Source organism: Carya illinoinensis, chromosome 15 (genome assembly GCF_018687715.1).
Source record: "Carya illinoinensis cultivar Pawnee chromosome 15, C.illinoinensisPawnee_v1, whole genome shotgun sequence".
In the NCBI taxonomy this organism is placed as follows: Eukaryota; Viridiplantae; Streptophyta; class Magnoliopsida; order Fagales; family Juglandaceae; genus Carya; species Carya illinoinensis.
Window position 1 is genome coordinate 1,931,843 of NC_056766.1, and position 27,556 is coordinate 1,959,398.

General features: G+C 34.5%; 3 protein-coding genes across 6 annotated transcripts; 2 read left to right on the top strand and 1 right to left on the bottom strand.

The window, feature by feature from the left end:
* The first annotated feature begins 3,130 nt into the window (after positions 1–3,130).
* Positions 3,131–13,763, top strand: LOC122297140 (protein GIGANTEA-like). Of its 4 annotated transcripts, none has more exons than XM_043107044.1 (16): positions 3,135–3,328; positions 3,661–3,705; positions 3,808–4,011; positions 5,071–5,142; positions 5,225–5,279; positions 5,400–5,542; positions 5,746–6,029; positions 6,852–6,907; positions 7,693–7,933; positions 8,121–8,271; positions 9,321–9,530; positions 9,698–11,236; positions 11,904–11,972; positions 12,280–12,498; positions 12,748–12,840; positions 13,158–13,763. In XM_043107044.1, the coding sequence occupies exons 3-16, from the start codon at positions 3,925–3,927 to the stop codon at positions 13,455–13,457; spliced, it is 3,519 nt and encodes a 1,172-aa protein (XP_042962978.1). In that variant the 5' UTR covers positions 3,135–3,328; positions 3,661–3,705; positions 3,808–3,924; the 3' UTR covers positions 13,458–13,763. The 4 variants fall into 4 exon arrangements, with proteins under 4 accessions (XP_042962980.1, XP_042962981.1, XP_042962978.1 ...); XM_043107045.1 differs by having other exon boundaries at positions 5,755–6,029; XM_043107046.1 differs by lacking the exons at positions 12,280–12,498; positions 12,748–12,840; positions 13,158–13,763 and adding an exon at positions 12,070–12,273 and having other exon boundaries at positions 3,131–3,328.
* Positions 13,764–15,717: 1,954 nt separating this feature from the next.
* On the top strand, positions 15,718–18,185 carry LOC122297142 (40S ribosomal protein S18-like). The gene is made up of 4 exons (XM_043107048.1): positions 15,718–15,880; positions 15,966–16,126; positions 16,960–17,148; positions 17,789–18,185. Exons 1-4 carry the CDS (start codon positions 15,878–15,880, stop codon positions 17,892–17,894), a joined length of 459 nt encoding a protein of 152 aa, XP_042962982.1. The 5' UTR covers positions 15,718–15,877; the 3' UTR covers positions 17,895–18,185.
* A 1,157-nt stretch (positions 18,186–19,342) lies between these two features.
* On the bottom strand, positions 19,343–23,118 carry LOC122297143 (UDP-rhamnose/UDP-galactose transporter 6-like). The gene is made up of 6 exons (XM_043107049.1): positions 22,840–23,118; positions 22,044–22,249; positions 21,585–21,769; positions 21,191–21,391; positions 20,602–20,763; positions 19,343–20,019 (listed from the first exon to the last, which is right to left on the bottom strand). Exons 2-6 carry the CDS (start codon positions 22,171–22,173, stop codon positions 19,684–19,686), a joined length of 1,014 nt encoding a protein of 337 aa, XP_042962983.1. The 5' UTR covers positions 22,174–22,249; positions 22,840–23,118; the 3' UTR covers positions 19,343–19,683.
* Positions 23,119–27,556: the final 4,438 nt, after the last annotated feature.

The following is a 27,556-nucleotide window of genomic DNA, read 5'->3' on the forward strand; positions in this document are numbered from 1 at the left end:
ATATATATATATATTTAAGAAATCTTTTAATTAAGGATGACTCACTCAAAGTCCACTCATAAAAAACCACACACACACATATATATATAAATTTAATTACAAACACAATTACATATTAATATATGCATCAATTTAATATAATTAGTTAAAAAATAAATTTTATTAAAATAATAGTAATTTAAATTTTAAATATAAATAAATTAATATTAATATATAAATTATTATACAAATTTATTTATACATAATAAAATTATATATATATTTATATATAAAATATTGTGGAAGCACGATGAAATGTAGCTTTCAAGCACATATCCCAAAAGACAAAGCAACTTGGCTGGCAAAAGTTCTTCACATCTTCCTAATCATTTACTTGTGCACAGAAAGTTAGGTACGGTTCATATACTGAGTTAGGATTGGAATTCCATTCAAAAAATATAATTAGAAGTATAATGATGCATTAATTTATACATTAATATAATATAATTAGTTAAAAAATAAATTTTATTTAAAATAGTATTAATTTAAATTTTAAATATGAATAAATTAATATTAATATGCAGATTAGTGTGCGACTGTGCTTGTATGTAGCAAAACTCATCTCATTTTATCTTAGTTTAACTTATTATTATAATTATTTTAAATTTTTATATAAAATATAATTAATAATTTATTTTTTATATTTTTAAACAAAATTAATATTAAAATACTTTATTATAATAATATTTTATTTAATTTTTAATTTTTAATTTTTATTTCAACTCAACTCAAATGTCTTGTTTAGTTACGCAGTATAAAGGAAATGAGATAAGATATTTTATTAAAAATTAAATAAAATATTATTATCATATTGTTTTTTAATAATAATAATATTTTAAAAATTAAAAAAATTAAATTATTTATTATATTTTGTGTGAAAATTTAAAAAAATTATAATTATGAAATGAGATAAGATAAGATGAGATTAAATACATATTATTTATTTATTTTTTATTCATAACTTAATTAAATTTTTTTACTTATCATCCATACATCACATATTTAATAAGGAAAAAAATAAAAACTTATTTCTAATATATGGTATAATAATGATTAATAGAACTTTTTCTTAAAGACTACCAAAAATTGTACACATGCATGTACTATATCACATCAATTGATTGTGCCAATATTCCACCCATAAATTATGGTATCATCCATACATCATAAATTAATAGAGACCTCACAAACTTAAAGAATAAATCTATATACTAATTTGAGAATAGAATAAATATTATTTTAAAACTGAAACAAAATCCAACACTTCGAACTCGTGCCTCTATTAGTCGGACGTGGCATTGTCATTGTCCCCATCATAAACATTAATTAAGAGTAGTTTGTGTAAAATAATAAGGGGGTGAGAATGAACACGTGTATTGATGGAAAGTTGAAACTATAAAGTTTGAGTGCTGCTCGGTTGCGTTCAGCAGTGGTAGCTGGCATGTAAAACTCATATTTTTATTTTTTTATTTATATTTTTTAATATTTTAAAAATTATAAAAAATAATAATATATTAATAGTCAATTTTTTAATTAATAAATAAAATAAAAAATATATAGAAGTAATCAAACTAAAAAGAAAAAATAGCATTATTCATCCAGTTTTGTATGAGACGTGATGGAATTTACTTGGCGCTCCAAAAAGCTCAAAGTTCTAAAGGTGCATAAAAATGTCGTTGAAATTACAGCTTTTCCCTTTAGCTTTGGTGATTAATCTGCCAAGATAATATTTTGATTTTTTTTTAATTTTTTTTTTTTTTTATAAAGAATGGCTCTACTTTCGATGTTATTGATAACCCTTCAAAAAGTTTAATAATACATAAATCTAAAAAACAAACTTTATAATGTAGTAACAGAATTATATCATATCTTAGCTTTCTAATGATTCAAAGTGTTAGCCACAACATAAAAAAAAAACACATAAATAGGATTAATTACCATGCATCATGCAAACGTCAATATTACAATAGAAGAAAAGGGTAATGGAGGTAAAAGTACCTATGTTTACTTAACAAGGTGGTGATCATAAAGAATAAAGAAAAATAATTTTTATAGTTACGAGTGCCGTCGTATAATTATTTAAAAAATAAATAAATATAAAATTTACATAAAAAATAATTTTTTAATAATAAACTATATATTTTTTAGTAACATTATTCAAGAATAAAATAGAAAGAGAAAATGTAATTAATATAATGGGAAATAAAATTTATCTTAAAGTAATTTGATAAATTTATTTTAAAATTAAAGTAATTTTATAATTTAACATACTATGTGAATCTATTGTCACTTTATGAATTCATTAAGGTTTTGTTTGGTACCTTAAAATTTTTATCTTAAATTTAAAATTCTCATCTCATTATTATAATTTTTTTAAATTTATATACAAAATATAATAAATAATTAATTTTTAAAAAATTTTCAAGTTATAAGATAATAATAATATTAAATACAATATTTTAATATTTTATCTTAAAATTTAAAATTCTAATATCAAAATTCTCACTTACTAAATTGAATTTAAAAAAATATTTCTTTAATATTTCCATTACTATTTAGTTTAGTATTACTATTTATTATCTTAATTTTTATTTTTTATGATATGATATTAAATAATAAATTTATAAATAAAATATTATAAATAATTTAATTTTATATTATGAAATGATGAGAAATGAGAAGTAGATTTTTTTCATTAGCTAATTTTCACAGTCAATACCACTTTCATCAACATCGAATGAAATATCGAACGGCACAAACACGAGGAAGACATACACCTGAGTACCATGTCAAGTGAAACCCCAATGAAAATATCTAGCAAGTAGCCTATCACCGGCTACCACGTAAGAACTCCACCAGAATATAATATTAAGAAACGAGGGGGGCATATTTAAGTCATTCAAAAACCTACTGTCGTAAGTGGGCCTCGTGCCTGACGAATAGACTGAGAACTAGTTGTAGTACAAATCTATTGTAATGGATGTCTGTATCATGTATGTATGCATATGCATGGTATGGAAATTGGATGGGAAAGCTTGACATGACGTGACAGCCAGCCTCTAAGCCGAGCGGAAAATATCATTGCCACGTATACATCCAAATCTAAGCCTCGCAGCACAGAGGTCCTAAAGATATTCTCTCTCACCACCCATACTCTTCAACCTCCCAAAAATATTTCAGAAATCTGAAAAAAAGAAAAGAACGCGCAGAAGAAGGAAAAAAAAATTTACAGTCGGCGTAAAATATCACGAAGATTTTGGTCAGAAATCGGCTTGCGGAGAACTAGCAGGTGCTTTGTTCATTTTTAACTCGATTTTTCTTATACATGTATATATGATAATTAGATAATTTTCATTGATGCTTCATGCTTAGTTTGACGTTATAAGTCGCGATTTTGCCATTAAAAAATAGTTTAGGACTTTTGAGTTGAAAGGTTCTGTGATTTTTAGGATACGTTTGCCAAATTTATACCTAGAAAAAGCTTAGTTGAGCTGGCTATCTTCTGGTTGCCAAGTGTTCAGATTATGATTTTTATTTATTTTTTATTTAAGATTTCTGATTTCATGCTTTTGATTTGAAAAATTTTGGTGCATAATTCTAATCTGTTCTCACTGAAATCAGATTTAGAAAGTGTTCCTACAAGCTACCGAGATTTGCAGCCTGGAGGTCTGAAGCTTTTCCGAGGAAGAGATTTTGAATTATGTTTCTTGAGTTTATTTCTTTTTCCTAGTTGTGGAGCTCAAATCTTTGGTTGCTAATGGATCGCAGGAAAACGTTAAGGGCGGAATGTTGAATTACGATATTTTGATTCTTGATTGGTAGCGGTTTTGCGGTTACGGTTGCGGCTACGGCTAAATTTTATTTGTTGGAAGATTATTATTTTCTATGGCTGGTTCGTGTGAGAGGTGGATTGATGGTCTTCAATTCTCTTCTTTGTTCTGGCCTCCGCCACAGGATGCGCAGCAACGAAAGGTGCGGTAGATTTAATTCTAAGGTCTCGGGATTTTGTGGTTGAATATCTTTATTTAAGTTGTTGAATTTTCGTTGAGTTATTTTCTTTTCATTTCGTCGTTTATTGCTCCATGGTCAAGCCCCCGAAAACTTTCCGAGTAAGTAAATATGCTGGAGATAACTGAATATTGAAGGGCTTACGATAATAGTTATGGGTGCATATGAGTGCATGGTTGGAAAGTTGGAAATCTTTATTTCAGTTGTTGAATTTTTGTTGCGTTCTTTTCATTTCATTTCGTCGTTTATTTCTCTGTGGTCAAGCCCCTGAAAGCTATCCGAGTAAGTAAATATGCTGGAGATAACTGAATATTGAAGGACTTGTGATCATAGGTATGGGTGCATATGAGTGCATGTTTGGAAAGATAATTTGGATTCCCGTAAGTGCCTCAGAACGAGGATGATATGGCAGAGTGTTCACTGCTAGAAGTTGCTTATATGGAGGGTTTTTTTTTTTTTTTTTTTATTTATTTTTTTTTATTTTTTGTTTTTTAAATTTCAGTCTCCAGAGTGCTATGCTAGGATTTTTATTTTTCCTGATATGGAGTAAATTTTGTTGTTCCTTAGGCACCGAGAAATTTTATTCTGAAAGAAGTGCTTAAAATCCTGTTTTCATATACCAAAGTTGTTTGCAGTTTTTTTGGTATAAAATACGTGGAAGTTACTGATATATGCTGTTGGTATCAACTTTGATGTAAGGAATTTACATGAATCATAAACTGAAAACGTTTTCATTGAACTTTAGAAATGATTAAGGTCATTAAAGTTATTTTTCAAAGAGAGAAAGCATAGAGTAACTTAGAAAGATCTGAAACATTCATAGTTCCGATCAAGGGTTAAGAGTTTGTATCTTATCTTTAAATCAATCTTTCATGAATTATTTGTATTTTTGGACAGATGCTTTTATATACTCTCTCTCTCTCTCTCTCTCTAATATTCCTTACTTGATTGTTTATGGTTATTTGATTTTTGCTTCTTTTAAGTCTATTTTGACACAGGCTTCTTTCTTTCCTTCTTCCACAGGCTCAAATTACTGCCTATGTTGAGTACTTTGGTCAATTTACATCAGAACAGTTTCCAGAGGATATTGCCGAGGTATGCTTTTGCATTCTTATTTCCGAAATCATTTTTGTTATCCTGAACTGAACTAATACTATTAATATGTTCTTTATGACAGTTGATCCGCAACCGCTATCCATCAAAAGAAAAGCGTCTTTTTGATGATGTATTAGGTACTGATGCTTTACCCATGTTAGTTGTGACATGAATTGATAAAACCTGAATTTATTATTTGAAAATATTTTTCTTGTAGCTGGATGATAACTGCTTTGTGTATGTAAATATATTTCCAGCTACGTTTGTCCTTCACCATCCAGAGCATGGGCATGCAGTTGTTCTTCCAATTATTTCATGTATCATTGATGGTACGTTGGTGTATGATAGGACCAGTCCTCCATTTGCCTCTTTCATATCCCTAGTCTGCCCGAGCAGTGAGGTATGACCCTAAGGAGATAATTGTTGCTACTTCCAAGTCTCTTTCACTTCATACTGAAAATTTGCCTTACTTGATGGACTGTATTTTTTATCTTAATAATTCCAAGCTTATATCTGATCTCTTTTATTTTCTTGTTTTCATTAGAGCCTGCAATGTGCTTTACAAATTGTAGAGGGAGTTCATACTAATAGTCTTTTACGTAGTTTTTGCAGAATGAATACTCTGAACAGTGGGCTTTGGCATGTGGAGAGATCTTGCGAGTTTTAACTCACTACAATCGCCCAATATACAAGATGGAACAACCAAATGGTGATACAGAAAGAAGCAGTAGTGGCTGTGAGGCTTCCACAAGTGACTCTATTGACAGGCAATCCATCCATATTCCTTTGGCACAAAAAGAGAGGAAACCTTTGAGGCCTTTGTCTCCCTGGATTACGGACATACTGCTAGCTGCTCCTCTCGCTATCAGGAGTGACTACTTCCGATGGTGAGTGCATCATTTGAATGTGGCATAGTGCTTCCAATCTAGTTTGGAAGTCATCAAATCAAGCTTATGTTGTTGATAATAAGTCATTTGTGTTGGGAAGGTGAACCATTAACTGTTATCTGATCCATTTCTTAGGGAAAAACGAAACAAACACAAATTTGGTTTAATATATATATTTTTCCTGGTGGTACTTTATTCAGAGATACTTTGTTCAATTCACAAATTCATACTCAGCAATAACATTAATGAAAAAAAAGGAGTTATATTATTATTTTTGCCTCTTTTTTGTTACTGACAAACTGGTATTCAGTGGTTCCAAACTGCCTTTCATTAATTAATTATACTCTTCAAACTGCAATTCAACATTTATAACAGTTTGTCCTTTATTCTCGCTCTCTACCAGCACACCTGTTTTTTGCTTAGTAAACTGGAATTTATTATGCTTGTACCATTATCATGATATTCTTGACCAGTCAAGTAGGTGCGATACATTGTGCCAGATTGGGGGAAAATGTTGAGGGCATGCAATTTTTGGTTTGTGCCAATGGTATTGAGGTAGACCTGTCCAGCAATTTTTATTGCTGGTCCATATCATACTCTTTGTAACATTCCAAAATTAGCAGTGTCTTGATAACTTTCAATATCATGCTGATTTTATTGATGGTTAACAACACCAAGTATGAACTATAAGGTAATATTTGATTATAGTTGTCAATTGGTAGTAAAAATTTCACAGTTGATATTTGAGATATTTAATCATTCTGTTGGTTTGTTTACATATGTCCTTATGTAAGGTTAGAGTTGTTTTTCATGTATTTATAGGTGCAGTGGTGTAATGGGTAAATATGCTGCTGGAGAACTCAAGCCACCCACAACTGGTCAGTTAAATTTCTGTCATCGAATGTGACTTTGCAGTATGTACTTTTTGATATATATTTCTACATATAATTTGAATGATAGTATCAAATTTGCAATAAATTGTCATTTGTAGACTTTACTTTTGCTACACATTTTATGGAATGTCATTTATTTCTTCAAGTCATAATAGATTTTTGATAGGTAAAACAGATTTTTGTTAATACCAATAAATAAAGGAAATAGGCTTAGCCCAAGCACATGGGATGTATACGAGAGAAGGCTTTTCTACTGTAAGTAATAAATAAACAAATATGTGTAGCGTATAATTTTAGTTGAAATGATTGGAAAACATACTGATGTACATCACAAAACACTGAAGCTAGTGAAATTCTTGGTTGATTTGCATGCCTTTACGTGAAAACTGAATAACAACTTGTACTGACATTTGAGTTCTGGGGTCTTCAAGTAGTAAGGCTGAGAGAAAATAAGTAGGAAAAAGGGACAAAAAATGCATGGATGGTCTAGGTTAAGATTGGGGCTCTGATAACATGTGGTGTTAATAGCTTGAGACATCAAATCGGAAAAAGAAATCAAGAGATCCACGACAGAGTGGTTTGTTTCTCTATTTACCTACATTGCTAAAATACGGTAGGCAGTTTCTCCATATCATGCGGATTAGCAATTTAGCACTACCATTGCCTACATGCAAACCCTCTTCTAATTTTCTTAAATATGATATTTAATAAGAAACTTCACTTCTTGAGACGGACAAGGACCAAAGCCCATCTGACTCTCTTTCTTTCAGCTTCTTCTCGTGGACCTGGAAAGCATCCTCAGCTCATGCCATCAACGCCACGGTGGGCTGTTGCTAATGGTGCTGGTGTCATATTAAGTGTATGCGATGATGAAGTTGCTCGCTATGAAACTGCTACTTTAACGGCAGTGGCTGTCCCAGCACTTCTGCTTCCTCCTCCAACAACAGCTCTGGATGAGCATTTGGTTGCTGGCCTGCCAGCTCTTGAGCCATATGCACGCCTATTTCATAGGTTAATATCTGAACCTTGCATCCTTTCTTCTTCTTCTTCCTTTATTTATTTATTTATTTTATTTTTTATTTTTTATTTTTTATTTTCAGTGAAAAAGAGAAACAAAAGGAAAATAAAAGAAATGAATCGGTGTACATCTTGGCTTTAACTGGATATGTTTACTCAATCTTTTTGTTTGGTCTGTTAGATATTATGCCATTGCTACTCCGAGTGCCACCCAGAGACTGCTTCTTGGACTTCTAGAAGCACCACCATCATGGGCTCCAGATGCACTTGATGCTGCTGTCCAGCTTGTGGAACTCCTTCGCGCTGCTGAAGACTATGTATCTGGCATTAGGGTAAGCCAGATACTTGAGGTTGCAAACTTTGTATATGCTGTGATTCCATTCTTCTGATCAAATATTCAATGGAACTCGGTTAAACCCATACCATTTTTTGTCATCCCATTAACAGACTGCTTCATTAGTATCAGCGATCTGCAGAAAGATTTTTGTTTATATGGAAAACCTGAAGTGTGTATGCAAATTATTTATTCTATTGACACATTTTGTTTCCCTTGAACTAAGCATTTAGATGTCAATTACAGACCATGCACTTTAACCTAAGGTTGATACATGGCATTATGTCACTAAGTTTTCTATTCTCACTTTTATCAATATGGGCCTTGATATTTCAACTACTGCTTATTAATGGGTTCCATATGATTGATGTTTTTAAATTATATCAAATTAAAGCGTTGGCTAAATCATCATTAGCCACACAACCTATGGTTTAAATCAACCAATTTCTCCTTAATAAATGTTACATTGATTTATGGGCACTGCTAGTAGAAATTTGTTCTCTGTTGATTCTCCAAAAGTTGGGCTAGCTTGCTGTGCTTTTAATTCTGTCAACCTACTTCTGGCCATAATATTTTCTGGAATGGACCAAAACTCCAATTTCAATCAAAGCGTAGACAAATTATTTCTAACTGAATTTGCTAGCTGTGGGGTGAAAAGTGTGAATTGGATGGCCCTAGGATTAAGGGTAAGCAAGGGAGCAGAAAAGCAAATAGTGTTTGGGAAAAGTGACATATTTATAGTTACCATATATCCAGTACCGCATCTCATATTGGGAGTGGAGGCCAATTAGGAGAATAGTTTGATAACCATATTATCTGGCAGGGCTGTGGATATTTCTCTCATATTTTTGGAACAAAGTAATCTAATATACAGCACTTGTTCCTTTCGGTAAAGTTATATACCATGGGATGACTTGCTATGGCACTTCTACTTCCTCTTCGGGACAAAATGAAAGATTCATGATAGCTTTCAGAACTGACTGATCTAAAGGCTTATATCATTTCTCTTTTTTGCTGTAATAATTCCTTTCCTGTCTGTTCATGTAGCTTCCAAGGAACTGGATGCATCTGCATTTCTTGCGTGCAATTGGGACTGCAATGTCCATGAGAGCAGGAATAGCTGCTGATGCTGCAGCAGCTTTACTTTTCCGCGTACTCTCACAGCCTGCATTACTTTTTCCTCCATTACAGCAAGTGGAGGGAGTCGAAGTTCAACCTGAATCTTTTGGAGATTATGGTTCATCCTATAAAAAGCAGGTACAATTGACAATGTTGGCATGTCTTTCCCATCTTTCTCTGTTTTATGGCTACAAACGCAGAAAAACACTTTATTATAGTTGGATTGAATATTATTCATTTTTTTTTTTTTTTTTTTTATCTATCTACCCAACCTAAATATTTTCTCAAATGTTAATCGTGATCAGAGAGAAGTGCCTGCGGTTGAAGCAACTATTGAAGCTACCGCCCAAGGGATTGCATCAATGCTTTGTGCCCATGGCCCTGAGGTTGAATGGAGGATTTGTACCATATGGGAAGCTGCATACGGCCTGATTCCATTAAGTTCCTCTGCGGTTGATCTTCCAGAAATCATAGTTGCAACTCCTTTGCAACCGCCCATATTATCATGGAATCTGTACATACCTCTCCTAAAGGTTTTTGAATATCTTCCTCGTGGTAGTCCATCAGAAGCATGTCTCATGAAGATATTTGTTGCTACCGTTGAAGCGATTCTTCAGAGAACGTTTCCACCTGAGTCCTCTAAAGAACAAACCAGAAAAACAAGATACCTCTCTGTCATAGGATCTGCCTCCAAAAACCTTGCTGTGGCAGAGCTTCGTACTATGGTCCATTCACTTTTCTTAGAATCATGTGCCTCTGTAGAGCTTGCTTCACGCCTGCTTTTTGTGGTGTTAACTGTGTGCGTTAGTCATGAGGCTCAGTCCAATGGGAACAAGAAGTCAAGTGGAATAGAAACTTATCCTCCTAATGAAGTCATTGAGGACTTACAAGCAATATCTGAAAAGCAAAGAGAGATGAAAACTAGGAAGTTAAAAAAACAAGGGCCTGTGGCAGCATTTGATTCATATGTTCTAGCTGCGGTTTGTGCTCTTGCCTGCGAGCTTCAGTTGTTTCCTATGATTTCAAGGGCTGGTAATTACTCGAGTTCAAAAGATGTATCACATGTAGCCGCCAAGCCAATGAAAATAAATGGATCTGCTGACAAGTTCCAAAATGGTGTTGACTCAGCTGTTCGCCATACTCACAGAATCTTGGCAATTTTAGAGGCACTTTTCTCGCTGAAGCCATCTTCTATTGGAACCTCATGGAGTTACAGTTCAAACGAGATAGTTGCTGCAGCCATGGTTGCCGCTCATGTTTCTGGACTATTTAGAAGGTCAAAGGCTTGCATGCATGCTCTTTCGGTCTTGATGCGATGCAAGTGGGACAATGAAATTTACACGAGGGCATCATCACTGTACAACCTCATTGATATTCACAGCAAAGCTGTTGCATCCATCGTCGACAAGGCTGAGCCATTAGAAGCACACTTAATACATACACCAGTATGGAGAGATTCCCTCCTGGGTTTTGATGGCAAAAAACAAAATCAATGCAAAAATGGTGTTTGCTTTGATCCAGAGCAGCCATCTACCTCAGTGTCTTTGTATTCAGATACTAAATTTAATTCTGAAAGAGCACCACACTTGAATGAAGGCTTAGGGAACACCTTGGGTAAAGGTATTGCAAATTTCCCATTAGATGCATCAGATTTGGCCAACTTCCTCACGATGGACAGGCATATAGGATTTAACTGCAGTGCAAAAGTTCTTCTAAGATCTGTGCTAGCAGAGAAACAAGAGTTATGTTTCTCTGTTGTGTCATTGCTGTGGCACAAGTTGATCACGGCTCCTGAAACCCAACCAAGTGCAGAAAGCACTTCTGCTCATCAAGGTTGGAGGCAGGTAATCTTATATGTGTCATATCTATTGCATTTTTTTTTTTTGTTTCGGTCTTTCATAACATGAGCTCTATGAACAGAGCCAACATACATTGCCGGCTATAATGTATCCCTACGCTGATTTTTATTCCTTCGCAATAATTCAATGGTATGATGCAAGTTTGAATGTACCTTGTCAAGATGTGGGAAGTGAATTCTTGTCATTTAAAAGGAACCATGGAATTTAAAGGATATGCTCCTGCTACTATTTTATATATATATATATATATATAGAGAGAGAGAGAGAGAGAGAGAGAGAGAGAGAGAGAGAGAGAGAGAGAGAGAGAGAGAGAGAGAGAGAGAGAATGCTATAATATAATATAATATATGTATTTGTTTTTCGTGAAAAATAAGATAAAAACATTTATTTGCTGTTTTCTCTTTGTAATTTATCGTCACTAATAATTTTTATAACATTTAACATAGATTGTGTTGGGGACTCGAAAGGTTGACTGGGGAACAAAATATTTGCCTTGACTAGTATATGGGATTCTACATTTTTCATTAAAGTAGAAGATTTTTGCTATTATCAACAGGCTTTTGGGACAGTTGATTCATCTAATATTTTTCTGTTACAGTTCATCTGAATTATTGTTTCTATTATTAATGGAAACATATTTGGATGTATCTAGGTTGTTGATGCGCTATGTAATGTCGTGTCATCTTCACCAACAAAAGCAGCTACAGCAGTTGTTCTTCAGGTCCAAACTTCTGTTCAATTTATAAATCATCAATTACATATATTTTAGATTTGCTTTTTGCCTGACTTGAAACCACCAATTTTTTCTTCTTCTAAAGGTCATAAATTTCAGAACGGCTTTTGAGATAGGACCTAAACATAGCTTCTGGGCAAAGGGATTGCATAAATTTTAACCTTGTATGATACATTGATAATGAAGAATGAAGTTTGCCTAGCTGGTGTTCTTATCACCCACGTATTGACTGGTATATCATTATTTGAATTACATAATTTGTTTCTTCACTTTCTGGCCTTTGTGCTCTTGTCAGGCGGAGAGGGAATTGCAGCCTTGGATTGCCAAAGATGATGATCAAGGTCAGAAGATGTGGAGAATCAACCAACGGATTGTAAGATTGATTGTGGAGCTCATGAGGAATCACGATAGGCCAGAATCATTGGTGATTTTGGCAAGTGCATCAGATCTACTTCTGCGCGCAACGGACGGGATGCTCGTTGATGGAGAAGCTTGCACTTTACCACAGCTGGAGGTAAGCTCTCACAACATTAATTCATGTTTTTCAGTTCCAGCAGATATAGTCAGCGACCATGTTTAAATTTGGAGTCTGTGGTTCTCTACTCTCCTTATCCTGTTGCAATAGGTGTTTCTGTTTTTTTATTCTACAAGGTTGCTGATATGATTTGAAATGTCGAAAAGAGTGTGCTCCTTATGGTTTTTAGTTTATTCTTGAACCATAATTGCTTTCTTGATATATCAATCAAAACATGAAAATTGTCAGCTACTGGAAGCCACGGCTAGAGCAATTCAGCCGGTGCTGCAGTGGGGAGAATCTGGGTTGGCGGTTGCAGATGGCCTTTCAAACCTCTTAAAGGTAAACACTGATCCATCATTGACGCACTCCATGGAGTTGGGTTCCAGGCTGAATATCGTAAACTTTGCTATCTACTTGGGCATTGGAAACTCCAAATTTCTGATGTACCGGCAACTTCTTATTGCTCTATCGTTCATCTTAGATTTTGTTCTATACGTTTGGCACTTTATGTAGTTACTTTATATGAACATGTGTGACTAAGTGTGACAAAATATAGGATAAAAGCAGTATTTTCTCTAATGAGTGGCAGTGCAATGCTACTAATTCTAAGAGAAGACCCTTTACTAACATCAGTTGCTTGGTCTAATGCTCTGCAGTGTCGGGTACCAGCTACCATCCGATGCCTCTCTCATCCGAGTGCACATGTTCGCGCTTTGAGCACATCAGTTCTTCGAGATATTTTGCACACTGGTTCGTTCAAATCTAATTCTAAACCTGTCGACATAAATGGCATCCGCGGTCCCTCCTATCAGTATTTCAGTTTAGACGTTATTGACTGGCAAGCAAGCATTGAGAAATGCTTAGCATGGGAAGCTCACAGCAGACTTGCAGCCGGAATGCCTATCCAATTTCTTGATGCTGCCGCCAAGGAATTAGGCTGTACTATTTCCCTATGACATGAACAGAGTAGCTTTTGCCAGCCCCTTTTAGGTTTATGAGTATCCTTTTTTTTTATTTTTTCTAGTGAGACTTACACGTAGAAACAGACGCTATTTATTTATTGCCTTGGAGGACATGGATTTGCGGGCAAGTAATTATGAAGAATTCTGTTGTAGATATTAAAAAAAAAAAAAAAAAAAAAGGCCAGAAAAGCCTGAGAATGTCAATTACAGTGCGCTTTCATTGGCCAGACAATATAATCCTTCTACAACAGTTTGTGCGTGGATAGTGCCACAATCCACAAGTAAGGCTTTTATCTGTTATGTTGTGGTGCTTTTAACATTTGTTTAGTTCAAGTTGCTTCTGTATGATAACTTAATTCTGTTGCGAGAAACTCTGGTGTCTTCCTCTCAAACTCTGAAATACTCCAAATCGCTAGAGAGCGTCTCCTCCTCCTCTCTCATTCTCTCATTTGTCCATCCTCTTTGCTCTTTCTTTCCTCTTTCCCTCTTCTCTCCATCCCTCTTTCTTTTCTCCCTCTCGTTCCCTCATTTTTCTTTTTAACTTAATTTATTTTGTTTCCTTCAAGCTTAAAAGATGGATTTACAGTCCTTTAGCACTTCTTGTGAAACATGAGCAGCATAACATGCTTCATAGGCCGATCGATGGGAAGATGGTGACGGATCACCCATTTCGGCAGCTTCTCCTACCATTAGACAGTTAAGATCTGATTTTTATAGTTGATTTCAAAGTCTATCGTAGTAAATCTATATTGTAATTTGTCATTTTTACATATATTTTTTTGTTTTCATTGTTGTTTCCTTTTCTTTTGTTAAATAATAAAAAAATATATTATTTTTTGGACATTTTGTCTGTAGAGGTTAAGTCCTCTCATATTTTGGAGGATGATGTATAAGTCTTTGTTTTAAGCAGTGTTCTCTTAGATGATTTATTTGTAGAGAGTTACAGTAATAATTAAGATTATACTAGTCACAAAAGAATTTTGTGTAGTGGTGGAACTTCAAAAGCAGCAGTTGGCGTGTGATATTAGAATTTTCATGTATCCGGTCATGATTGTAAATGTTTTCTGATAGAATGAATAAAGTCAGTTTCCAAAAAATAAAAAAAGTTTTGTTGCCTTTTTAATTTGAGCTATACTTTTTTGTATTTTTTTTAAACCAGTGTTGTTCCTTTTAAATGGCTTTATATGTCTTCTACTTAAATGGACAACTACTTAAAATATTACACCAAGAAGTATGATAGGTGATGATAAAATAAAGTAATAATAATTATTTTATTTTATTTTTAAAGACATCAAAGCAGTTAAAGATTAAGCTCAAAGCCGATTGATGCTCTACACTTACAGGGGTTATTTCTTTGTTTATTTGGAATATATTTTTGGTTGATCCCGGCATTTTATTCACAAACTAAAATTCAAAATAATCACTAAATAATATGCAAGATGCGTGGAAAAGGTTATCAGTATTTTTGAAACACGTGTTCCAAAGAAAATATAATATCTAACTCTTGCTCCAGTTGCCTTGTTCTATGGTAATTTTAATTCTGTAGCTTGTATTTTTATTTTTATTTATTTGGGAAACGATATTTAATTTATGTATACTCATTTTATTCACAAGTCGGTATGAGAATACACCATCTGTATCATTAATTTCATTATCTTCTTGGTTTAGTTGCCAGCTCGCCAAACACGGATAAGACTTACGAATTTCATGATGACATGATTTAATTTGTAAGTTCTAAATTTATATATATTAATAATATTAAAAATTATATTCTCAAACCTATATGTAGAGTATAATACTTATATGACATAATTTGATTTAAAAGATAAATTTTAAATATAATATGTGTGTATTTTTCACATAAGCTTGTAAAAAATATGAAAGATAGGTGTGTAGAGCAGTGCTTACATGTCACAATAATATGAAAGATACATGTATTTATTTATTTATTTTTAAAATAATTATATGATGTTTATGTATTTTATAACTGTAAATATTATTTCTATTTAAGAATAGAATAATTCTAACTCTAATAATATAGGAGGTGTATGTTGTAAGGTGACTTATGAATAAAAATTTTCATATGAAAACGTTAATTTGGGCCTAAAATTGACAGTTTTTTACTTTCAGTTAGAAAGTTCTCAAACGGGCCAATGTTTTGGAATTTTGCCTTTACCTAAAGCCCAGATAGCCCAAATTCGACGTTCGTGAAATCAATTGGAGGTCAAAATCGTCCAAACGGTGCAAAAGTCACAAAACCCTAGCTTTCTTACGAGTGCCAAGGCTGCAGCTTTAGTTGGTATATATAAAAAGATCTCAGAGAAGAACCTAGCTTCAGCTTGCAGCTTCCGATTTGGCTCCGCCTGCTTGCTGCCTCCGAATCCTCTCTCTTGTTTCCTCTCTGCGAGTCCAAAATGGTAATGACCCTGTTTTCTTTATTTGTGTGCGTGCGTGTATGTGAATTTCGATAGTTATGGATCTGAGTGAAAATTGTGCGCGCAGGCGCTGGTAGCGAACGAGGAGTTCCAGCACATTCTGCGTGTGCTGAACACCAACGTCGACGGAAAGCAGAAGATTATGTTCGCCCTCACCTCCATCAAGGGTATCGGTCGCCGCTTAGCCAACATCGTCTGCAAGAAAGCCGACGTCGACATGAACAAGAGGTCTCTCTCGCTCACTCTATCGCCGTCGTCGTGAATTTCTTAACTTTTTGGAAAATGAATGTATGGATGACGGCAAAAAAAAGTATTAGTTAAGTTTATCGTTGTAGTTCTAAGGTTTGAATCCTATTGGATGCAAACAATTTCTAGGGAATATTGGGCTGGGGAACTTCCCTTTGAATTATCTAAGTTGTACTTGTGGGAAAATATTTGGTGAGGGCCTAGCACTCCCGGGATTAACCGATAATTTTTATCGGACACCCGGTGCAATAAAAAAAGTATTAGCTAAATTGAAGTAAGTTTCATATTTGGATCGTGTTACTCTGATGTTTGAATCTATCTATCTATCTCTCTCTGTGTGTAGGAAATTTAAGCTCAATTGGGCTTTTCTTCATGGACCTATTAGTATTTTGCTTGTTTAGAATCCTTGGAATTTCTATTAAATATGACTCTAAAGTTACATTTTAAGAACTGGCATCTATATTCAACAGCTGATGGGTGTAGACTGACTGAAGAAAATCATGTCATAATATGGTCGATGATGTCCATAGGCGCGCACATTACATTTCAAATTGCCCGTCTTGCATGTTTGAATAAATTGGTGGCGTCACACTCAGAGAATCATGTGTTAAATGGGTATTATGGTGTCACACTAAGACTTGTATCGATTTGCTATTGACTTGGTATTTTATAAGTTATAGGATTTTTATCTTGTGATATATCTATGCTTTTGCTAATTACTTCATTTTATAACCAACTAATGTGCCTTTATTATAAGTTCCAATTAGTTAAAATTAGACACCTCTGTTGATTTGTTGTGATATTGTTATTGCTAGAGCTGGTGAATTAACTGCTGCTGAGCTGGACAATCTCATGGTTATTGTTGCCAACCCTCGACAGTTCAAAATCCCAGACTGGTTTTTGAATAGGAAGAAGGATTACAAGGACGGCAAGTACTCTCAAGTGGTTTCCAATGCACTTGACATGAAGTTGAGGGATGATTTGGAACGATTGAAGAAGATCAGGTGACTTTAACGTTTTCTACACTACAAGTGATCGAAAGTACTTATTTTGTTTTCATACTTACATTTATAGCCGACATCTGAACTCGAACCATCTGAGTTGCGAACACAAGTGATCTATTTTTGCAATGATCATAACTCAAACCATCTGAGTTGCGAGCACAAGTGATCCATTTTTGCAATGACCACGTGCTGGCACACACTTGTTATAAGGACATGAATGATGCAATTTTCAACGACAGCACCCAAGACTCATAGATGCCTGGGACCTAGGATGTTTAATAGTTTTGTTAACTGTTTGCCTCGTGGAATTCATAGGGTATATATTGCTAGAAAATAATTATCATCCCCTGATCCTTAATTTAAATAGAATCTGAGATGGTGGCCATCATCTCAAGACATTTGCAATTTGTGCCAAATAGTTGATATAGGACTTTGGTGGTTACAAATCTCTGGTTGCTTTCTCAAAACCAGTCTTGAAGATACTCTTTAACTTTTCACTTACATATGATCATGGGCTGGTTTCTTAAATCAGTTCCCAAAATATAGTACAGAAATTCTCCAGTCTCTGAATCTTGAACATTGCAGTTAAGCATATCGGCCAGTGAAACATAAAATTGAGCTGACACTGAGACTTATGCAGGAACCACCGTGGTCTGAGGCACTACTGGGGCCTTCGTGTTCGTGGCCAGCACACCAAGACTACAGGCCGTAGGGGGAAGACTGTCGGTGTCTCTAAGAAGCGTTGAGGTTTTTTTTCTTGTTTTATGCAATTAATATATGATTGCTCGACGATGATTTTTGTTATTTAGCATGTGATCAGACATCTTTAGACTTTTGTACTGTGGTCGTGGTTGGGTGGGACATTGCTGTTGGGTTCTTATCCACTTAACCATATTATCTTATTTTTTTCAATTTTGGTTTTTTAAATGCTTCTATCTAAGTAGTGTTCTTATACCTGTGTGGATGGCTCTAAGAAGCTAATCCGGTGTACTCTCTGTGGTTTGGAGTTTGATGGATCGCCTACCTTTTTCTTCTAATTTACTTGGCAAAAAGCTTGATTCTTTTCTTACTGTGATGCTGAGGTATAACACAATTTGTTGTGGATATTATTTCGAGGCAGAATTATAAGAGCATAGATTGCATCATAATTTGGCGCCAATGATCTGTCAAGTAATAGGGGAATAACATATCTCAGGCGAAGGTGTTCCCAGTCACCTTTCTTCTTCTTCTTCTTTCTTTCTTTTTTTTTTTTTTTTTTTTTTTTTTTTTTCTAATAAAAAATATAGTTCATTAAGTTCTAAAAGAATTCCTGATAATTAAACTTTTAAGCATATTCATCTGGATTTTGAATATTGTTTGGCTCGAGCTTTTCCCCTTCAAATTTGGTCCTGAATTCCTAATCATACGTAAAAAGGTATATACAATTTTAATGGAATTTACTTGTGAAAAGGCCTAATTTGGACTGAATTGAGATTAACTAAGTTCAGATTAATTTTAAGTGAGTTTAACATCGTAACATTCAACTTTCAAATCATTAAATTCATTTTAAATCAACTTTTTTACAGATGAAACTTATAATCTTTTTAAACTAAATTTCTTTTTACATATGGAATCTACTACTTCTTTCAAACATTTTTTAACTTCATTTTAAGTGTGTTTTGTAAAACTATTTTACCATTTGAACTAGCTTACTTAAGATTTAAACAAAGACTATGACTATTTAGCGGCTGAATCTGGTGTGCATTGATGTGCACTTGAATGCGCTAATGTTCGATGATCATAGAATAGATAATGAAAGAAACATTGATCCAAAGCAAAGAGCCATCTTCATCTTGCATGCTCTTCGGTACGGGACCTCGAGAATGACTTCCAGAGCAAAAGAAACTGTTGGTAGAAATCAGCATTACCCACGAACTCATTTATCTCCACCATGTCCATGCAAGCACAATAACATCGTCGTATGTTTCTGTCTTCCCCACTTCTTGATTATTACCACAAGAACGCGACAGAGCTGCATGAATATTGGAAGTTAAGGAACTCGGAAGAGAGAATGTTAATCTCTCTCTCTCTCTCTCTCTCACAGCTTGTATACATGACAAAACTGTGAAATTAGATCCTTGGGTAAAATCGCTGTTGTTCTACCTGCGTATGCATGCACATAGACGTTTGTGACGGTAGTTAAAAATACAACGCATAAAAAACACGAGGAGCCAGAATATATTTGAAAAGTGAAAAATGTTATTGGTTTGGAAAAAAATAGCACAAAAAAAAAATAAAAAATTGATCACTATAAATTACAATCATGGGACGGAAAATTTTGTAAGAAACGTAAAAGCCTGTCTAGAAACATCCATTCTCTTGAGGGGTGGGGAAGGGGAACTCGGAACAAAAAGAAATGAAACTAGGAATCCCATAAAGTTTGGAAAATAATTAGAAACGAATGAGTGGTTTTCCATCTTGATTAATTAAAGATCATCCTGGAATTGGCTACCTGTGTATGCTCAGTTTTCCTAATTCCTAATGATCTGAATCTGATTATACTTTTCCATCAAGCTGAGTGGATTCTGATAAACTTCTTTGTTTTGGTTGTCGGGTAGTAGGGAGTGAGTAGCTCCGACTCCGACGCTCCTTTCCGCCAGGCTTGGATGAGGCATTGCCATACCAAATCATTCCAATTACAGCTATAACCATTCCCAAAACCACATGCAGATTGAGGCCCTCCTTCCCAAAGAAAAAGAATCCCATAATCAGAACAAGGATTGTCTTCATATGACCAAGTACTTGAAAAGAGACAGCTGTAAATCTGCCGATGCAGATGAATTGGCTGAGGTTGGTCCCCACGGCAATAGTGCATGAAAGAATTATAAACATCTGTTAAGACCAAGTTACAGTTGAAATTGTGAGTTACCATTCTACTAAAATAAAAAAGAATAAGACAGAAGCCAGAATACATTCGCCCCTCTATGCAAGTAGAACAAATGGGTTGCACACTAGTCATGTAAACTAATATCACCACCTCGAAATGCACTACAAGTAGCCACCATGGTCATTCTAAACGGGAACTACTACAAACAATTCTACAAATGGTTCACTTAACAATAACTGCACAACACAATATATATTAGAAAGCAAATTCGTGGATCATTCTGGCACAAAACAATGGAGAGAGAGAGATTTTTGTTTGGATTGCAGTTTCATTGGGATGTCATGAACAGAAACTTTTTAAAGTTCCTTCCATGTCCAAGGAAACTGTTTGAGGAAATTTAAATACATTTCTAATTGCATAAAAGCAATTGACACTATATGGCCATGCCCACAAATGTTTTGCATATAACATGATAATTTCAAAACTCTTGATGCATTTTTCATTTGCATATTAAAAAGATAAAATGACAATGACTTTGTGTAAGAATCATAAATGGACCACAAGCAATAAATGGCTGTTGTACTTACCATAGACTCTATGTTATAGTTGTAACTGTCAACTCTTTTCTTTGTCAACCAATAATCTAGAAAGGGGCCTAAGAACAGCAATGAAGCAGCCTGCGCTGGAGCCGTATGTCCCAACAGCTTGAAAGAGCTAAGGGAATACTTCCGTTGAAGAAAATGAACATACTGCATACAGAGGTTTGATAAAACAATAAGCCATTTTGGATAATGAAAGTGTTTTATCTCATTTCATCTTATTATTACAACTTTCCTAAATTTCTATACAAAATATAATAAACAATTCAAGTTTTTCAAATCCCAAAATAATAATAATATTAAAAAATAATATTTTAACAATATTTTATTCAATTTTCAACTTTCATCTCAACTCACTATCTAAACTGCAACTTAGACAACACTGTTTATATGAGTTTAACAAAAGAGTTACGAGAAAATGACAGTTTGAATTGTTGAAATTTAACGGTATATCATGCAGGTAAACACATACGCACAAATGAACACAATGTTCAAATCCGGTAGGCCCTGATGTATATGACATAGTGGAGGAATATTGATAATTATGGGGGTATGTCTAGAGGAATAGACAGCTTACATATTGTTGCATAGAGGTGCTCCATACTGCAATAGAGGCTGCAATGAAGCCTCTGGCATTAACACTCACATCGGTGACAGTGCAAACGCCAACACCCAGTAGAACTACTGCTATGCTTAGCTTCGTGTCTCTAGAGTATCGAATTTTATCCAACACAACTTCCAAAAAGCAGGACACTGGGATCATGCTCAACTTAGCAATCTGCATATAAAGTTGATGATACATAACGTTCGCAGTCATTTCTAGTATTTATTTATTTTAAAAAAATTCATTACATGCAAACTACATTTTTTACACGTCCAACACACGGTTGATCCTCTTAAGCTAAATTAAAAAATAATTGGTGCAATATTTTACCAGAATGAAGCCCCAACCAAGGTCATTGAGAACTTACTTGATAGAATCCAACAGAGTTCCACATCAGACTAACATTCATTCCAACAATAGAGAAGTTAGCAAAGAAAACAAATCTTAGAAGCTCCGAGAATGGTAGATGAGACGTTTGAACATATCCCAGGCACCTTAAAACCACAGTCATCAGAGTTGTAGTTGCGAAATGCAAACCAGTTAATGTAGTAGCTGCAAAAGATAGCAATTTCTTAGAAGTATAAAAAGCTGGATTATGTGCAGCGTGTCTATATCTATAACAATCCCTCAAAACAGTTTTCAAGATTAAAATTTGCATTAGGGTTTTAAAGTGCACAAAGGCATTGTTTAATAAGTAAACAGATCATTAATTACTATGTAATGGCAGAACATCATGCTGATAAATTTAATGTGAAAAGTCAACATTAAAATGTAGAGAAAGAACATCAAAAAGAAAGGAAAAATAAATAAATAAAGAGGAACTTACCAAAACTGAAGCCATACGTAGCCATCAAGGCTTTGTTGACAATGATAATCCCAACAGAAGTGACGACATTGAACATCCATGCGGCTGCATCTGCTGCAGCCCTCTCATTAGCCTTGCCAGCCGGAGCCATTATTATATTATATTTCCGAGAATTGACCGATGCAAATTCGTTATCCCTCAGCTTCAATAAAGAAATCCATCCACATCTACATGAAGTCCAAGATTTCTACCCACTCAGCAGCATATATAGTGAAAATGATAAGAATCCTATCACAATTGGCGTTATGATGCATTACTGTATGAAAACGCGTACGCTCTTTTTAAATATTTTTTCAGATAAAACAAACAAATTGAAAATCATCATCTGGTTAACGAAACAGCATGGAAAAACACTCAGCTTTGACGAATCATACACTCTTTAAGTTCAAGGCAGACAAGTCCAAATCCCAAGGAAAAATAAAAAAACGTTTAAATTTCCTAAAGCACATTTCGATCATCCATCACCAGAATTTTCATCAATCACAAAAAAAATCCTAAATGCTTGAGATCACTTGCCGAAATTCCACATCTTCGCAAAACGAAACAGTTCCGAAAACCAGATCCATATTTTAGAAACAAAGATGTCATTTGGATCCGAAACATTTGAAAAATTGGATCCGATTCAGCGACCATAAGAACAGATTGACGACAAAAGAGAAGACTAACAACTTCTACAAATCAAATTTTTACAGACACATCGAATTACCGCAATCATACGGTTCCAAAACGAAGGCATGCAGGGTACGTACGTACGTACCGGCGAAACGGAGCGAGCTAAGGGAGAGCGAGGGCGAGTTCCCCCAGAGAGTGAGAGAGCTTGCAGAAACGGAATGGAACGTAAGAAGAGAGAAAGTGGTGCCGCATTGAGGCGCAGTCAGTTAGAAGACCGAAGAGAGCGTTGGGAGTTTGGACGTTGTAGTGGCATCCATGTTATCCATGTTGGGTTTCTTTCTGCTGGCCTTTACAAGGTTTCCCTTCTCGAGATTCTGTTGGGAAATGAAGAGCTCATGCAAGATGTCCTTGCCGCCACCCAAACACATTCTAAGCCCTTGTCATTATATTCTATACTCTAGTACTTATAATTATTTTAAGAGAAATGCTCTATACAGTTATAAAATGTATAAGTATCGTGTAATCATTTTAAAAAAAAGTAAAATTTATTATTAAAAAATTAATTATTATTATTATTTTATTATATGCATCTCATATTTATTCACTCTTTTCTAAACGATTATATAGTGCTTGTATACTCACGGATGCAACTATCATTTTTCTTATTTTCAAAAGAACTATACAAGACTTGCATTATCAGTATTACTATTTTTTAAAATCATGATTAATATTATATAGAAACAAGATACAATACCAAAAATGAATTGCTTGCAACTTGGAAGAGCGATGGTGGTAAGAATAATACTAGTTCAAGGAACAACAACATTGAAGGGACATTAAAAACGAGTGCAATGTTATGTTCTGGCCGTAGGTGTGGTAGTGTACATAGACATGGGTTCGAGATGGATTGTTGTTGTTCTCTTGTTCTATGGTAGAGAAGTATGTTAACATCAGCCTTGGATGAAAATAGTAAGATAGCAAAATTGTAGGTAGAATCTAAGTATATTGCTTTTGGCAACATTCAAGACGTGTAAGTGACCATATCAATTGATCTAGAAGTACAACAATATGGTGGCGTGTGAGTCTTACATGCTCATTATATGAAAACTTCAAAAACATTTCATGAAAACATAAATAAAATGGTTATTTCTTATCGTGGGTTTCCTTTTTTTTTTTTTTTTGGTTCATACAGAATGAGAACTTATTTATAAAGAGATTTCCTAAAAATAAATTTATTTATTTATTTTTTGAAATGGTGAATTCATTCATTATACCGAAATTACGAATGTGACTTATCAATATAGGAAAATCTAGACTATAAGCTAACCTATGCATCTGCTTTGGAGTATCCCACATATAAATTAGTGGATATTGTCTTAACTTCTAAAACTTTCTGAAAAGAGAGAGTGCACTCTAAATAAACAGAGTGACAAGGCCCCTCCATCCCCTTAAAGAGGCGGAGTATGGGACAATACTGCTACGGATACTAAGTTCAAAAGCCTATTATTACAATATTACTAATAAAACTACATAATATTACACTACAAAATAATAACAAAACAATCGAAACATAAACACAATCATTGGCAAGAGCCTCGACGACACACCCACCGCAGGCATCGACATCACGAGCCCAGAAACAGCATGAGTACCTAGTTCACATATGGACCACAAAAACCTCCACTACAGAGGTTGGCCGTACGTCCACCGGCCATAACATCTTCCACCATTCTTGACTAGCACTAGCCTCAGATTGTGACCGATCAAACCACTCCTCATCCCGCTCGGTTAAAACAAAAATCAAGAACAACACTAAAACATCTCTGGAACGGAGGAACAAAATACAAAAATAGAGGCTATAGTGCAAGTGTAGCAAAATCACTTTGGAGGAGACCTGACAGTCGGTCTATGTTATCCTGGAGTCTAATATTCCAAAAAAGCCAAGTTTTGAATCGTTAGGTGGCTCCTTAGTGGCACTTGGTGCCCACGCTTTGGTGCGATCCGAGACTTCATACCGCGCGTGCGGGCTATGCTCCACTTCTTTTGGCGCCGCGTTTGGTGGACTTAAAGATCGGCGGATGGCCAACATCCTGGTGGGGCGTGTGTTGGTGGTCGACAATTAGAACGACCCGGTTGGCACTCGACCCTTATTTGCCCAAAAAACAACTACAAATGAAAACAAAAAAACACAAAATGCAAGAAATGAAAAGAGAAAGGGAGGGGGAAGGGAAGAGAAGGGAAGAGGGAGGGAGCTGAAGCTCCACCCCCTGTCGAGGTTCTAGAGATTTAGGGTTAGTTTAGAGAGAATGGAGACTACCCACAACTGAGCTTTTCTTTTCTTTCGGACCCTTTTCGAAAGGGGCTAATTTTGAGACTCTGACATGGATCTTGGTAAAAAATAAAATAAATTATAAATTGACATAATTTGACGTGATATGTTATATTGTAAAGTTACTTTTATTGAAAAATAAATCTAATATATCACATGAAGGTACATCAATTTATAAATTTATTTTTATAACATCTTTTTGTGACTGTAATTTGTAGCAATATTCATATAATGTAGAATAACAATTATAAGTCCATTAATTTGATTGGGTTTCAAATATCTTGGAGAAATGCATGGGCTTCGTCTTGGTCAATACACGTGGTGGACTTGTGAATTGAATGTGATTCCTACTTGTTTTGATGAATGCATTATCCCTACTTATCTTGACTTGATTGTTATGATAAGGATCATGTATTTGGTCATAAGATTTGTGAGTTGATTTCATACATAACCTAAGCTATAATACAACGTTGTAAGGTGGTTAATTTAGTCGATTTCTCACACACGTCATTGCAATAAACACTATACTCTTTACACATTAATCATATCCTAGGTTACAACAATTATGACTACTAATTGTTTGACTTCACTTGATGTTGCTGCCTCAACACATTGATGATCATCAGGTGGTGATCAAGATGGACTTGAACTCTTGTTATGCAATAATCAATCTCATCAAACTCGAGCTGATTGGGTTGATTTTTTGGCATTGATTAGCCCGCAATCGGTATTAAGTTTTCCTGATTGAATCTTCATCCGATCGTTCATTTGGACTGATTCAAGATTATGTTGCCTTAATCCTATTCAGAGATTTCTATATAAAAGAATTAGAGAGTTTCAGAACAGACATTGCTATATCTATCGAGAATGAATTTTGAGAAAAACTATCGATAAGTATAATTTTTTTAAAATTCTCTTAAACATTTTTTAAAAAAAAAGCCATAAACTCATTAATATCGTGACATTAATATTGCTTGTGTAAATATTTATTTTTAATAAATTAGTATCTTATGATAGATTACATAGGATTGTGTGAGAGCAAGAGTCACGTGGGACGTATTTCCACGATATTTACCATGTGTCCCTACGTTGCTCTGCAACTTGCTTTTGCTCTCCCACTCGTAGTGGTACAAAACCCCTCCCTTCGGCCCTTTCACCCTTTCACATTGGTTTTCTATCTCTCTCCTGATCCCATAACAAAATCCTTCCATATCGTCGCTACGTTCGATCGCCGAATCAAAATTGTCTACCGAGCGATGGGGAAGAAGAGGAAGTCCGTAGCGACGACCCTGGACGAGGTGGATCGGACCATGTACGCGTCGTTTTGCAGCGCGGCCAACTCCCTCTCTCAGCTCTACACCCAGTCCATGAATCACAACAAGTTCTCCTTTCAAGCCGGTGAACGCCACGGCCTTGTACGTATCACTCATCTCTCTTTTCGTTTTCACGTATTATTCTGATTTCTATGTTTGTGGTTTTTCTATGCTTGCTGGACTAGAAATGTTTATATATGTATATATTGTTATTTGTTTCCTTTTTTTTTTTGGATTGTCTCGTTTATACTTTGATTGTTAATTTTTATTGCATTAATCGATGGGATATATTGTATCTATATTATTGCCATTTTTATTTTTTTTGGTAAGTTTTTTTATTTTCGTTAGGTGAGTTGTACTTCACTTGCGAGAACCGTTGAGAGGGTGTTGGGATAAGAAAAGATTCAATTTTCTAAGAATACTACCTTTTCATTGACGTAGGGGGGTACTTGAGGTGTTAGAATAGTAGTTAGGGATGAATAAATAGCCAATTGTGTCAAAATCTGGACAAGCATATAGTGTTAATCACAAGAGTGTGCACAGTATTTTTTTTTTAATTTTTTTTTTTTTTATAGCCCACTATATGGGCCTTGTTTGAAATTTCCTATATTTGAAGTGAGCACCTTTAGATTATAGTGCAAGTATTGATTAGAACTGAAATACGCTCAATTGTAAGAAAATATCAGGTGATATCTAAATACTAAATTTAGAACTGGGAAAGTAGTTTCAAGTTTTTCCAAGGTCTAGCTAGCAATGTGGCACTGCGGCTAGATGCACAAGGGACATCAGCAATTTAAAGGAGAAAGGCGGCAGTGTATGTGTATTCTTGTCTGTGCATATTATGTGTCCGTGAGAATAGAACCCTAGACCTATCGTGTATCCTTTAAAATTCATAATTTTGAACAACTATATCTAGTTTACACAAATACAATTGAAGGGAGAGTCTTTTATATATGTGTAACATACGAACCTAGAATTTAGGTTAATTCAGTTAGAATTATTTAGTTATGTTCTGATTATATTTATTCTTTTTATTAATTACTTATTTATTTATTTTCAGATACGTATAATTATCTTTTTGTTAAATCAGATAATGAACCAGATTAATTAGTTTTTAGGTGGTTTCCTTTTATCTTGTAATCTTTGTTATTATCGGATAGGTTTAAAAGTTTTTGAAAAGATTCTAAGATCAAAACCAAATCAGATCTAGCTAATCCCCT